The sequence below is a fragment of the Saccoglossus kowalevskii genome, chromosome 4, assembly GCF_978046115.1.
Source record: "Saccoglossus kowalevskii chromosome 4, keSacKowa6.1, whole genome shotgun sequence".
Taxonomy (NCBI): domain Eukaryota; kingdom Metazoa; phylum Hemichordata; class Enteropneusta; family Harrimaniidae; genus Saccoglossus; species Saccoglossus kowalevskii.
The window spans coordinates 38747833-38761911 of NC_140644.1; the positions used below are offsets into that span (position 1 = coordinate 38747833).

A 14079-nucleotide genomic window follows, 5' to 3' on the forward strand; every position below is an offset into this window, starting at 1 on the left:
CGCATTGCCGATTTAATGAATTACAAAAAATTAATCAAGCCAATTAAGAAAGAAACTGTATACTGAAATCACTGCCATCGCCGATATGTAAACCAGCCAGAAAACAACGTGCATGATTTAAATTACTATGCCAAACAGTAAACTGCAGAAAAAGTCATTTTACAATTATATTTTCAATACTACCATAAAGAGCTATGGACAACTACCAAATTATAAACAACCCTTTATTTATTTATTTTTATTAACGCCACTCAAACACCATTTTCATTTTCCTACTTTATTACGAACACTTCACTATTTTCTTCATAGTTGCGACTAATTTGCAAGGTTATTGTGCCTTCATTTTCCTCACATATTTCGTTATGAATGTATTTGTACTAAGACTGTCGCCCCTGATTTGAAAGTCACTAAACATGTAACGGTTAACGTCATCATTGATATCCGTTTAAACTGAATTCCCCAGCCTTACGTCGAACACTTGTCGGTCTCTATGTTCTCCTTTGTCTTTCAATATTCAACGTTGTTTTCGCGACTATTATGTAAATAACACTGCCATTCTCGCTATTACTTTTACTTGCCAAATACCCGCCGTCAGAAATATATAATCATTCGAAACCGCTGTGTTTTTGCACCGAAAATAGATCATAAACACTGGCATTTTAAAATATACAATATTGCTACCAATGTATACGAAATCTACCCATGTATACAAAACTAAACGCATTTTGGTGAGGACCTTTATTTTTTTTACGGCAGGCGAGTTGCGAAAGTGATCTAACTTTTATTCCCAAGCCTCGATCTGAATCCAACACTCTGACGCTTTCTTTTGCGACTGTATCGCTGCTGGGCAAAGCTGCTGTGATCTTTTGGCATTCATTGGTTGCCAATCCGAGTCTTGGTGTCATTTTTGTACTTGTTGCGATCGGCGTATAATGTCCAATCGAGAGATGTTTAATTCCGAGGGATATCTTCACCAGGTTTCAAAAGTGAAACTTGCGTCGAAAAACGACACTAAGTATTTTAATGCCGTATTACAAGAGCAAGACGGTTTTAAAGACATAGTAGTATTTTCACCACAAAAGCACCGCGATTTCATCAATGCCGAAAAGCACAAGTAAGTTCATATTAAGTTATTTCTATTCAATTCGAAAATTTTAACACCAAAAAACTCCAAAATTTAGAATTCCATTCGTTTAGTGGGTCAATATGGTTTAAGCGGTGGTCCATTCGAATTTCGATTCCAGGTCAGAATCGATGAAAATGCACCTTATTAGTGGTATAGATGAGTCCTCCCTCAGTTATAACAGGCCGATTCTTAAATGTAATCATGTATGCAATACGGTACTTGCTTTATTAGTATCATAAATGAAAAATGTACTACCGGTATGTACACCATGTACTTGTCCGTATGTTACAGTTGTTCTTCATGACAAAATCAATATTTTAGTGTGTTGTCATACTTGCTTCATTTTTAATCACATTTATTTTTTTCCCAAAAATATCATACACATTTACGCATTTTGATCGTAAAGAATTGTTTTTGGAAAAAAATCCTGTTTAACGGATTACAGGTATCTTTCCAATACACAAGTTATAAGTTTTTTTTTTTAATTCTAGGAGTCCAGTGTTACTGAAGAATTTGTTGACATCACCATCACGGCGAGATGCTACAAAAAATGATCTTAAATACAACTCAAGATCCAACCTGTCTATTGCCAAAAAGTTGAAGTTTAACTTTGACAGTGGATACCGGTTAACACACCAGAGCAGTACAACACTGAATACCATAAGAGATATCACAGACAATTTTGCTGCTTTCCAAACAGTATGTACTTATCATTAATTTGTATAATTATGCACAAAAAATATTTTTGGTCAAAACCTATTTCAATATTCATTTCATAATTGATTATATAAGACAAAGATGGTCTCACAAAATTTGTTCACTGAAACTTGTTGAAATTTGTTGACTAGAAACATTTTTTGACTATATTATTTTAAGTAGGAGTCAGTTGCCAATGTTATTTATATCCCTGGAATATCTACCAATCTCGTATGAAATGACACAATATTTTAATGCAATTTGAAACAACTTTTTTATTATTGGACCTTTTCTCAAAAACTACAGTGATATTTTTACTGTAACAGGATTCCAACTAAATATTATTTATTACATTACTAAACACTAACCTTAACATTAAACCTATAAATCTAGACTCTGGCTGGATTATTTCAGTAGTTTTGGGGTGAGGGTGCCTTAAGTAAATTTTGGTTGTACATGGACTTTTTTCATTTTAAGTTTGTACATGTACTGTCCAGAATATTTTATTTGTACATGTCATTTTTATTTCAGTCCAATGTGTGAAGCACCCAATGAATAAATTTGCGATTAGTCTGTCTGTCTTGAAGGTCGTGTACTATTAATACAGCACACACGAATGTTAGAATGGCTAACAATTTAGTTATAACAATACAATAACAATTTCATATCTGATGCTGTTCCTTCATTTTTTCACAAGCTCTTGAGAAACAGTAAAAACATGGATCTTGAAAAATTTTCTTGAAAGATGTCAGTTTTCTTTTAAATCTCATCAAATCAGTGCACCAATGTACAAAGTTATTAGGCCCTGTATTATTATAAGTTATTATCTCAACAACTGTTCAACATATTTCATTTGAACTTTGTTTGTTTATTTCTGATTAGCGTATATTTAAATGTATGTAAATTAAAAATATAATTTGCATAATAATTTGTGATATTACAACTACATATTTCACTGCAACTGTGGAACTGGGTGATATTGATTAGCTTTAAATCTATGGCGAAGGTGATCTAATTTGCATAATCAGGCAAATTTGAACTGTTTTGGTTCTATCTCAACACGTTTTCTTAATGAAACTATTTTAATGCATTTGGTGTAGACCTGATATGGTTTGGTTTAATAATTGCAAACAATCAGTATTTTAAAGTGTTATTAAATTTTGTACTAATGGATACATTATTAGGTACATGAGCGAACTGTTTCCTTGGTATTACAGGTAAACACAGTTGCAAAGGTGATTAGTTGTGGAAATGGTGGACCAAAACAATTATCATCAGGATTGATCATGCAAATGCAAGAGTTTGCTATTGCAGACAGTACATCATCGATGCTCATAGCTATATGGGGAGAACAGATTGACAACATCAAACTTAATTCCACCTACAAGTTCAACAATGTAAGTGTACGTGTATTTCAAGGTACCATTCAACTGACTTCCACACCGGATACTACTATAACAGAAACCATTCCACTAACAGATGTGAGTACTGATAATACACCTGGCATGCAAATGAATACCATCAGAGGAACAATCATATCTGCTGAGTGTACAGCAAAATATTACTGTCACTGTAAAAAGCAACTGGTAGATTATGCTCCAGAGATGTCAACTATCAAGTGTCCATACTGCTCTCAACGAACAAAAACAAGCCATCTCTTACCAAGTATTAAAGCATACATCAACATCACATCAGACTCTGGCAAGATGCATAAACTTACTGCATCTGAAGTCATCCTGCAAAAACTGTGCCCTCAACATGACTTAAAAAGAACAGATGAAACTGAAGAGATCTTACTTGATGCTGAAGAGCAAGAATTTCAAGTTTCTGGTTATAATATCATTAGCATTTCACCAGTCGATGCTCATAATGATTTACCACTGGTACCTGCCGAGAATTACCAAAGTAGTCCATGATATTTCAATGCCCTTAAACACCTATTAGATGCAATGCATCCATGTTCTTCACTAGAGGTGATGGGGTAATTTGTTGAGTTTTGAAATTTGAAACTGATGATTTTATTTCCAGTGTTTACTATGTTTATTTCATATACAATCTATGTATATACATTGTTCTGTTCACCATTATATACTTTATGCTAAAACATTCAGTGTTTCCACTATAAGCTGGTACACATTTTCGGCAACACATTCATGTTCTCTTCAGATGAAACTGAAGTGATCTTACTTGATGCTGAAGATCAAGAATTTCAAGTTTTTGGTTATAATATCATTAGCATTTCACCAGTCGATGCTCATAATGATTTTTACCACTGGTACCTGCCGAGAATTACCAAAGTAGTCCATGATATTTCAATGCCCTTAAACACCTATTAGATGCAATGCATCCATGTTCTTCACTAGAGGTGATGGGGTAATTTGTTGAGTTTTGAAATTTGAAACTGATGATTTTATTACCAGTGTTTACTATGTTTATTTCATATACAATCTATGTATATACATTGTTCTGTTCATCATTATATACTTTATGCTAAAACATTCAGTGTTTCCACTATAAGCTGGTACACATTTTCGACAACACATTCATGATCCATATTTATGTTGGTCCACCTAAGTTGCTGCTGATATATTCATTCAAGTTGGTAGTTCCTTTGTTCTATCCATATCCTCTGATCATTACTTTGTCTTAAGGATTTAAAGTTTAATGATAATAAATATAGGCTGTTATCTGTAATCATATGTGCTCGGAATTTTTGAATTAGTTATTAGCAACATATATTGGATTCAGAACACTGTACAAGTTACCTCTCCCTCTCACAATGGTGCACTTTTCCAGTGCAATATACATGTGCACATATCAACTTGCCCTGACATCAATAGCCAATGCACCAACTGACTGGCCAAAGCAGATGAATTATTGACACAGTTATTGGTCTATTGTCTTAACGTACATGTAAGCTATCACAAAACTTTCTCATCTTGATTTATTTTAGAGGAACATGGATGGTATAACTGGAATTGATATTTCAGTCATTGAGTGACTATGCACTAGCCGCATTATTTGCACCATTTCCAACTATAATAGTTTGTCACATAATTTGGCAACAAAATGCGAAAATGCAACAGGCTCATTTAGAACTAAAAAGTTTCACTAAAACAAAAGTTCAATAATACAATAATCATGATTAATACCATCAAACAACTCCTTAATTATGAATGACTATAAATGGTTATGTCTGTTGATTCCAGTGTGCTTCATAATAGCAAAATACCAGAGGACTTGTTAAGAACATTGCATTCTAGACATAATCACATCGAGCAAATACAATTTGCCATGAGCCATGCAGGCTCGAAACCCGTCATCGCTGCTATGCAGCTATATTTAGGGTTTCGAGCCCATTTGGTCGAAACCCTTTTGTAATTGTTCCGTTTATTATTATTATTATTATTATTAGGGTTTCGAGCCCATTTGGTCGAAACCCTATTGTAATTGTTCCGTTTATTATTATTATTATTATTATTATTATTATTATTCTTCCGCCTAAATTTTTGGTCACGCTTTATGTCAACACCGTTGGACCGATCAGTTCCATACTTGCCACAATGGTAAAGCTGTATGAGATCTGGTGCATATCCTAAGTTCAGACACATAGGTCACATGACCAGGGTGCCATCTTGGATTAAAGGCGAAATTTTCAATGCCGAATTGCGCACCTTTCTGAGGGTCTGAGTGCTCCAATTTTTTTATGATAGTAGCAGTGCGACAAGGGCAACAAATTTCATCAAAAAAAACTTTAGCGGTCACGTGACTTTTTTTTTTAGAATTTTTTGAAATTTTGTTTTGCATCTCATTTGCATAATTTTCGACAAATCAACTAACCCTGAATAACTTTGAAAGATCATATGACATAGTATTTAATTCCAAAATATGGAAGTCCAGGCGAAAAGCCGTTTTTTATAAGAAGATTTTAGAATGTTTTTTCATATTTTTTTGTTCTTTTATATGGTCACGTGACCTCATTTTATAGACATAATTGCAATATCTCAAGCACTGTTACAGATAGGAACATGCAACCAGTGCAATATTGAAGTGATGGTACATGAAATTCTACTAACAAACAAGATGACCATATATGGTCATGTGATCTCATTAAATATGCATAAATGTAATATATCAAGCACTGTTACAGATAGGGACATGCTACCTGTGCAATATCGAAGCTATAAGACACGAGATGTGACTAACTAATGTGATGACCATATATGGTCATGTGACTTCATCAAATGTGCATAAATGTCATAACTCAAGCACAGTTACAGACGGGAACATGCAACCAGTGCAATATTGAAGGGAGGGTACATGAAATTTTACTAACAAACAAGATGACCATATATGGTCATGTGACCTCATTGAATATGCATAAATGTAATATATCAAGCACTGCAAGAGTTAAGGACATGCAACCTGTGCAATATCGAAGGTATGGGTCAAGAGATGTGACTAACTAATGTGATGACCATATATGGTCATGTGACTTCATTAAATATGCATAATTGAATTATCTCAAGCACTGTTACAGACATGAACATGCAACCTGTGCAAAATCGAAGCTGTGGGACATGAGATGTGAGTAACTAATGTGATAACCATATATGGTCATGTGACGTCATTCAATATGCATAATTGTAATATCTCAAGCAGAATCACAGATAGAGACATGCAACCTATGCAATATCGAAGCTATGAGACAAGAGATGTGGCTAACTAATGTGATGACCATATATGGTCACGTAATTTCATCAAATATGCATAAATGTAATAACTCAAGCACTGTTACAGATAGGAACATGCAACCAGTGCAATATTGAAGCTATTGCACGACAGAAGTGACTAACATATCCGATGACCATCTATGGTCATGTGACCTCATCAAATAAGCATAAATGTAATAAATCAAGCACTATTACAGATGGGAACATGCAATCTGTGCAATATCGAATCTATGGAACAAGAGATGTGACTAACTAATGTGATGACCATATATGGTCATGTGACCTCATCAAATATGCATAAATGTTATATCTCAAGCACTGTTGCAGATAGGAACATGCAATCAATGCAATATTGAAGTTATTGCACAACAGAGCTGACAAAAACATCAGATGACCATATATGGTCATTGGACATCATTAAATATGTGAGATTGTAATACCTTAAGCGCTGTTACAGACAGGAACATGTAACATGTTTAGTATGAAGGCCATGCAATTTCCTTTAATATATTATTGTCAATGATGCTGATTTTGGAACGCTGCTAATAAGTCAGTGGGCTCGAAACCCGACATTGCTGCAACGCAGCTATATTTATTATTATTATTCTTCCGCCTAAATTTTTGGTCACGCTTTATGTCAACGCCGTTGGACCGATCAATTCAATACATGCCACAATGGTAAAGCTATATGAGATCTGGTGCATATCCTAAGTTCAGACACATAGGTCACATGACCAGGCCGCCATCTTGGATTAAAGGCGAAATTTTCAATGCCGAATTGCGCACCTTTCTGAGGGTCTGAGTGCTCCAATTTTTTTATGATAGTAGCAGTGCGACAAGGGCTACAAATTTCATCAAAAAAAACTTTAGCGGTCACGTGACTTTTTTTTTTAGAATTTTTTTAAATTTTGTTTTGCATCTCATTTGCATAATTTTCGACAAATCAACTAACCCTGAATAACTTTGAAAGATCATATGACATAGTATTTAATTCCAAAATATTGAGTCCAGGCGATAAGCCGTTTTTTATAAGAAGATTTTAGAATGTTTTTTCATATTTTTTTCGTTCTTTTATATGGTCACGTGACCTCATTTTATAGACATAATTGCAATATCTCAAGCACTGTTACAGATAGGAACATGCAACCAGTGCATTATTGAAGTGATGGTACATGAAATTCTACTAACAAACAAGATGACCATATATGGTCATGTGATCTCATTAAATATGCATGAATGTAATATATCAAGCACTGTTACAGATAGGGACATGCAACCTGTGCAATATCGAAGGTATAAGACATGGGCGGTGACTAACTAATGTGATGACCATATATGGTCATGTGACTTCATCAAATATACATAAATGTAATAACTCAAGCACAGTTATAGACAGGAACATGCAACCAGTGCAATATTGAAGTGATGGTACATGAAATTTTACTAACAAACAAGATGACCATATATGGTCATGTGACCTCATTGAATATGCATAAATGTAATATATGAAGCACTGTAAGAGTTAGGGACATGCAACCTGTGCAATATCGAAGCTATGGGTCAAGAGATGTGACTAACTAATGTGATGACTATATATGATCATGTGACCTCATCAAATATGCATAAATGTAATAACTCAAGCACTGTTACAGACGGGAACATGCAACCTGTGCAATATCGAAGCTATGGGACAAGAGATGTGACTAACTAATGTGATGACCATATATGGTCATGTGACCTCATCAAATATGCATAAATGTTATATCTCATGCACTGTTACAGATAGGAAAATGCAACCAATGCAATATTGAAGTTATTGCACAACAGATTTGACAAAAACATTCGATGACCATATATGGTCATGGGACATCATTAAATATGCAAGATTGTAATACCTTAAGCACTGTTACTAGACAGGAACATGCAACATGTTTAGTATGAAGGCCATGCAATTTCCTATAATATATTATTGTCAATGATGCTGATTTTGGAACGCTGCTAATAAGTCAGTGGGCTCGAAACCCGACATTGCTGCAACGCAGCTATATTTATTATTATTATTCTTCCGCCTAAATTTTTGGTCACGCTTTATGTCAACACCGTTGGACCGATCAGTTCCATACTTTCCACAATGGTAAAGCTGTATGAGATCTGGTGCATATCCTAAGTTCAGACACATAGGTCACATGACCAGGCCGCCATCTTGGATTAAAGGCGAAATTTTCAATGCCGAATTGCGCACCTTTCTGAGGGTCTGAGTGCTCCACTTTTTTTATGATAGTAGCAGTGCGACAAGGGCTACAAATTTCATCAAAAAAAACTTTAGCGGTCACGTGACTTTTTTTTTTAGAATTTTTTTAAATTTTGTTTTGCATCTCATTTGCATAATTTTCGACAAATCAACTAACCCTGAATAACTTTGAAAGATCATATGACATAGTATTTAATTCCAAAATATGGAAGTCCAGGCGAAAAGCCGTTTTTTATAAGAAGATTTTAGAATGTTTTTTCATATTTTTTTGTTCTTTTATATGGTCACGTGACCTCATTTTATAGACATAATTGCAATATCTCAAGCACTGTTACAGATAGGAACATGCAACCAGTGCAATATTGAAGTGATGGTACATGAAATTCTACTAACAAACAAGATGACCATATATGGTCATGTGATCTCATTAAATATGCATAAATGTAATATATCAAGCACTGTTACAGATAGGGACATGCAACCTGTGCAATATCGAAGCTATAAGACACGAAATGTGACTAACTAATGTGATGACCATATATGGTCATGTGACTTCATCAAATATGCATAAATGTAATAACTCAAGCACAGTTACAGACGGGAACATGCAACCAGTGCAATATTGAAGTGATGGTACATGAAATTCTAATAACAAACAAGATGACCATATATGGTCATGTGATCTCATTAAATATGCATAAATGTAATATCTCAAGCAGAATTACAGATAGAGACATGCAACCTGTGCAATATTCAAGCTATTAGACAAAGATATGTGACTAACAAATGTGATGACCATATATGGCCATGTGACTTCAGTAAATATGCATAATTGTAATATCTCAAGCAGAATTACAGATAGATACATGTAACCTGTGCAATATTGAAGTGATGGTACATGAAATTCTACTAACAAACAAGATGACCATATATGGTCATGTGATCTCATTAAATATGCATAAATGTAATATATCAAGCACTGTTACAGATAGGGACATGCAACCTGTGCAATATCGAAGCTATAAGACACGAGATGTGACTAACTAATGTGATGACCATATATGGTCATGTGACCTCATTGAATATGCATAAATGTAATATATCAAGCACTGCAAGAGTTAGTTACATGCAACCTGTGCAATATTGGAGGTATGGGTCAAGAGATGTGACTAACTAATGTGATGACCATATATGGTCATGTGACTTCATTAAATATGCATAATTGAATCATCTCAAGCACTGTTACAGATAGAAACATGCAACCTGTGCAAAATCGAAGCTATGGGACATGAGATGTGAGTAACTAATGTGATGACCGTATATGGTCATGTGCCGTCATTAAATATGCATAATTGTAATATCTCAAGCAGAATCACAGATAGAGACATGCAACCTATGCAATATCGAAGCTATGTGACAAGAGATATGAGTAACTAATGTGATGACCATATATGGTCATGTAACTTCATCAAATATGCATAAATGTAATAACTCAAGCACTGTTACAGATAGGAACATGCAACCAGTGCAATATTGAAGCTATTGCACAACAAAAGTGACTAACACATCCGATGACCATATATGGTTATGTGACCTCATCAAATATGCATAAATGTTATATCTCAAGCACTGTTACAGATAGGAACATGCAACCAGTGCAATATTGAAGCTATTGCACAACAGAAGTGACTAACATATCCGTTGACCATATATGGTCATGTGACCTCATCAAATAAGCATAAATGTAATAACTCAAGCACTATTACAGACGGGAATATGCAACCTGTGCAATATCGAATCTATGGAACAAGAGATGTGACTAACTAATGTGATGACCATATATGGTCAGGTGACCTCATCCAATATGCACAAATGTTATATCTCAAGCACTATTACAGATAGGAACATGCAACCAATGCACTATTGAAGTTATTGCACAACAGAGCTGAAAAAAACATCCGATGACCGTATATGGTCATGGGACATTATTAAATATGCAAGATTGTAATACGTTAAGCACTGTTACAGACAGGAACATGTAACATGTTTAGTATGAAGGCCATGCAATTTCCTTTAATATATTATTGTCAATGATGCTGGTTTTGGAACGCTGCTAATATGTCAGTGGGCTCGAAACCCGACATTGCTGCAACGCAGCTATATTTATTATTATTATTATTATTATGTATATGGAATACCAGATATATGTTTTCAAAGTGTCAACATGGCATCACAGTGTCGTAACTTACAACCAATGATCCAACTTAATTAACGAGAGGAGGGGTCGGGAATATTTGTTACCAAAGAAACACTGTTGGATCACAAGTACACGCGTGGTACTATGTAATGACCACAATGTCGTGACAGTACTGTTTTATTCCAACTTTTGCCATAGAATGAAAAATGGATAGATAGAATAGGTTATTTGGTAACTGATAACAAATAAATATATTGTGATTAAGTGTTAACTTAAGTTAGCTAAGCCACAGTAAATAAACGTATCTAGTGAACAATTCATGCAACCAGTGAACTATTATACACTATTAAGACTTGTGCACACAAAAATGAAGCAATTAAGAATTCATTAGTATTTTTACAAATCTCTTTATAAAGTATCTTTGAAAATATAATGAAATTCATCTCCAACAAAGTCTCCAACTGTTTTTATATATCATTTCTGAATGTCAGATAACTCTTTCACGGCCTAATTCTATTGGTAATTTGTTTGCTGAAATATGATATTGAGTACGGTAAGTGCAATACTATGCTTTATTTTGTGTATATCATCTAGATGGAATTATATGTAATAATTTGTTTATATTTATTGTCCCAGTAATCTTACTAAATTGCTTTTATTTTGATGTTGAATTTGTCACAGAAGCTTCTCTTTTTTTAAATCGTATAAATTAGGTTACGTTAGGTTAAATAAGTGCATTACATTATGCCATAAATCAATTGCTAATCAAAATTGAGTTTTATACTCTTACCGTTTGTGGTATGTCTTTGTACAGCAAATGTCAAATATCATCCTAATATACTATACCTGTACTATATCTGAGTTCTTTCGCAAAATTTAATATTATGTTGTTCACAAATTGTATTATCAGAGAATAACGTATTAATGACTTTATTCTTCATCATGGATTCCGTCTTACTCATCTTATACGTTAGCAACATCAAAAGTAACCCATCAATTGAGTAAAATAATTATGATGCTAGTTACATTGAATAACAGTAATTGAATTACAAACTCCTTTTGTGTAGATTAAATATTGCTTGTTGTGCTTTCGTAAAACAGGAACATTTTCCATTGCTCTGAAAGCTGAATCTTAAATACTAATGTTAATAAGATCAATTTGCTTTTCATCCAAAAACAAAACATAGTCGTTTTCAGTTTGGACAGAGAAATTAAGACATGACTACATGAGTAAGATTGACTCTACAGTACTGTTTTGTAAGGTATATATATATCTAATTCGAATTGCGACAACACCAAAATAGTCTAATTTCATTGTACGAGTCCATGACCGATTCTTGTATTCGATGATTGAAAAAAAAAACTGGAAAAAAAAAACAAAAAACAGCGGGCCATTCATCCATTGACAACGAGAAATATACCTAAGATGAAACCATTGTCCAATTATAATAGTTTGGTAGAATGGGCCGTTTGATCGATGATTCATATTTAGAGACGTCATCAATCTCTATATTTCGTATCATCACTGAATGCAACTTGTGAATTGAATTGAAGTTGATCTGAATTAAGAACCCTCTCTGACAGCCGTGCGAGATTGCATGAAGCAACCAATCTGACCAACAGAGAGAGAATTAAATAACTGCATATATATGGTGTATGTAATTATAGTATGGAGATACAAACAGTCCCTAGATAATGCATGTCCCTAGATAATTATCCTGGTGTGTCTATGTGTATATGATGCAAGGTACCATTTCTCCGGGATAATCTATGTGCCACTAAATTCCCATTTGGCGGATTCAACCAATGTATCGTTTCCTCCGAGATTACAAGATATATTCCCAATTAGATTCGTTCAAGAAACCGATTCCCCGGGCATAGCAAAACCTATGTGACACATTCTATTAGATGGATTCAGCCGATGTACTGATTTCTCCGCTGGGATTACAAAACTTAGGTGCTAAGGTACTCCCGCGGGGATGGAAAGACCTATGTGACACTAATTTGGCCGAGGTAATGATTTGCTGGAGATATCAAGACCTATATGACCGGTGGTTTCAGCCATATATATTGTTCTAAGCCAGCGATCTCATTGTAAGTCTGCCAGAAATTGTGCAGTCAGTGCATACATATGTTATGTGTGTGTGTGCGTGTGTCTGGGTGTGTATGGTGGGTTATGAAGCCATTGCACTTGGAACACACCAACGTTATGAAGCCACCTTGAATTGTGAAACCATTTTCATAAATTATATTAAGATTTAATCAAATTTAATCTAGTCTGCGAAGCTTAGGTCTAGTATCGGGGTAAGGTATGGTTCAATTTATATTAATATTGTACAATACCTTACCCCGATACTAAACCTAAGCTTCGCAAACATTTCTATGTTCAGTCACAGGAAATTCAAGTTTTATTTAATTAAAACGCAATTCTGTGCATGTGTGTATGTATGTGTGCGTATGTGTGTTTGTTGCACTGATATCTCCAGAACCAATTATCAAATTCAAATGAAACTTGGTACAATTTCATATTTGAGATAATGCTCAGATATGAAATTGATTACCTAATACACAGTACTGACTAGTTTTAGTTTAAATCTTGTGCATATTAATTACCTAATTTGCATATTAATTGGCCAGTTTAAAGCATTTTCACCTTTTCTCAAGAACCATTAGGCAGATTTCAATAAAACTTGATACATAGATGCTACACAGTTCTCATTAGTTATTGGATTAAATTCATACATATTAATGACCTAACTTGCAAAATCTTTACTTAATTTCAAGCATTTTCATTTGTTTCTCAAGTACCATTCAACAGATTTGAATAAAACATTGTACATAGAGGCTCTTGGATAATGCGCCAGCCTGATTAGTTTGAGGTTGAAATTCGTGTATAATAATGACCTAATTTGCATATAAATTAGCCAATATTTATTTTTTCCACCAATATCTCAACCACTCATCAGATTAAATGAAACTTGGTACGTACACATGTAGATGCTCAGGGATAAGCCACATACATGCTCAGTTGCGGGTTAAATTTTGTGCTTACTAATTGCCTAATTTGTGCTTACTA

The 14079-nt window shown here is 34.3% G+C and overlaps 1 protein-coding gene across 1 annotated transcript; it reads left to right on the forward strand.

Annotated features, from left to right (window-relative positions):
* Nucleotides 1–832: 832 nt before the first annotated feature.
* On the forward strand, nt 833–3837 carry LOC146747399 (uncharacterized). The gene is made up of 3 exons (XM_085498629.1): nt 833–1114; nt 1618–1825; nt 3040–3837. The coding sequence occupies exons 1-3, from the start codon at nt 933–935 to the stop codon at nt 3736–3738; spliced, it is 1089 nt and encodes a 362-aa protein (XP_085354755.1). The 5' UTR covers nt 833–932; the 3' UTR covers nt 3739–3837.
* The last annotated feature ends 10242 nt before the right edge of the window (nt 3838–14079 follow it).

Excerpts from the sequence above, each read along its gene's own strand:
- LOC146747399 (XM_085498629.1), top strand. The coding sequence starts at position 933 with ATGTCCAATCGAGAGATGTTTAATTCCGAGGGATATCTTCACCAGGTT. Across the intron at positions 1,115-1,617 it reads ATCAATGCCGAAAAGCACAA|GAGTCCAGTGTTACTGAAGA; the intron begins GTAAGTTCATAT and ends TTTTAATTCTAG. Across the intron at positions 1,826-3,039 it reads ATTTTGCTGCTTTCCAAACA|GTAAACACAGTTGCAAAGGT; the intron begins GTATGTACTTAT and ends TTGGTATTACAG.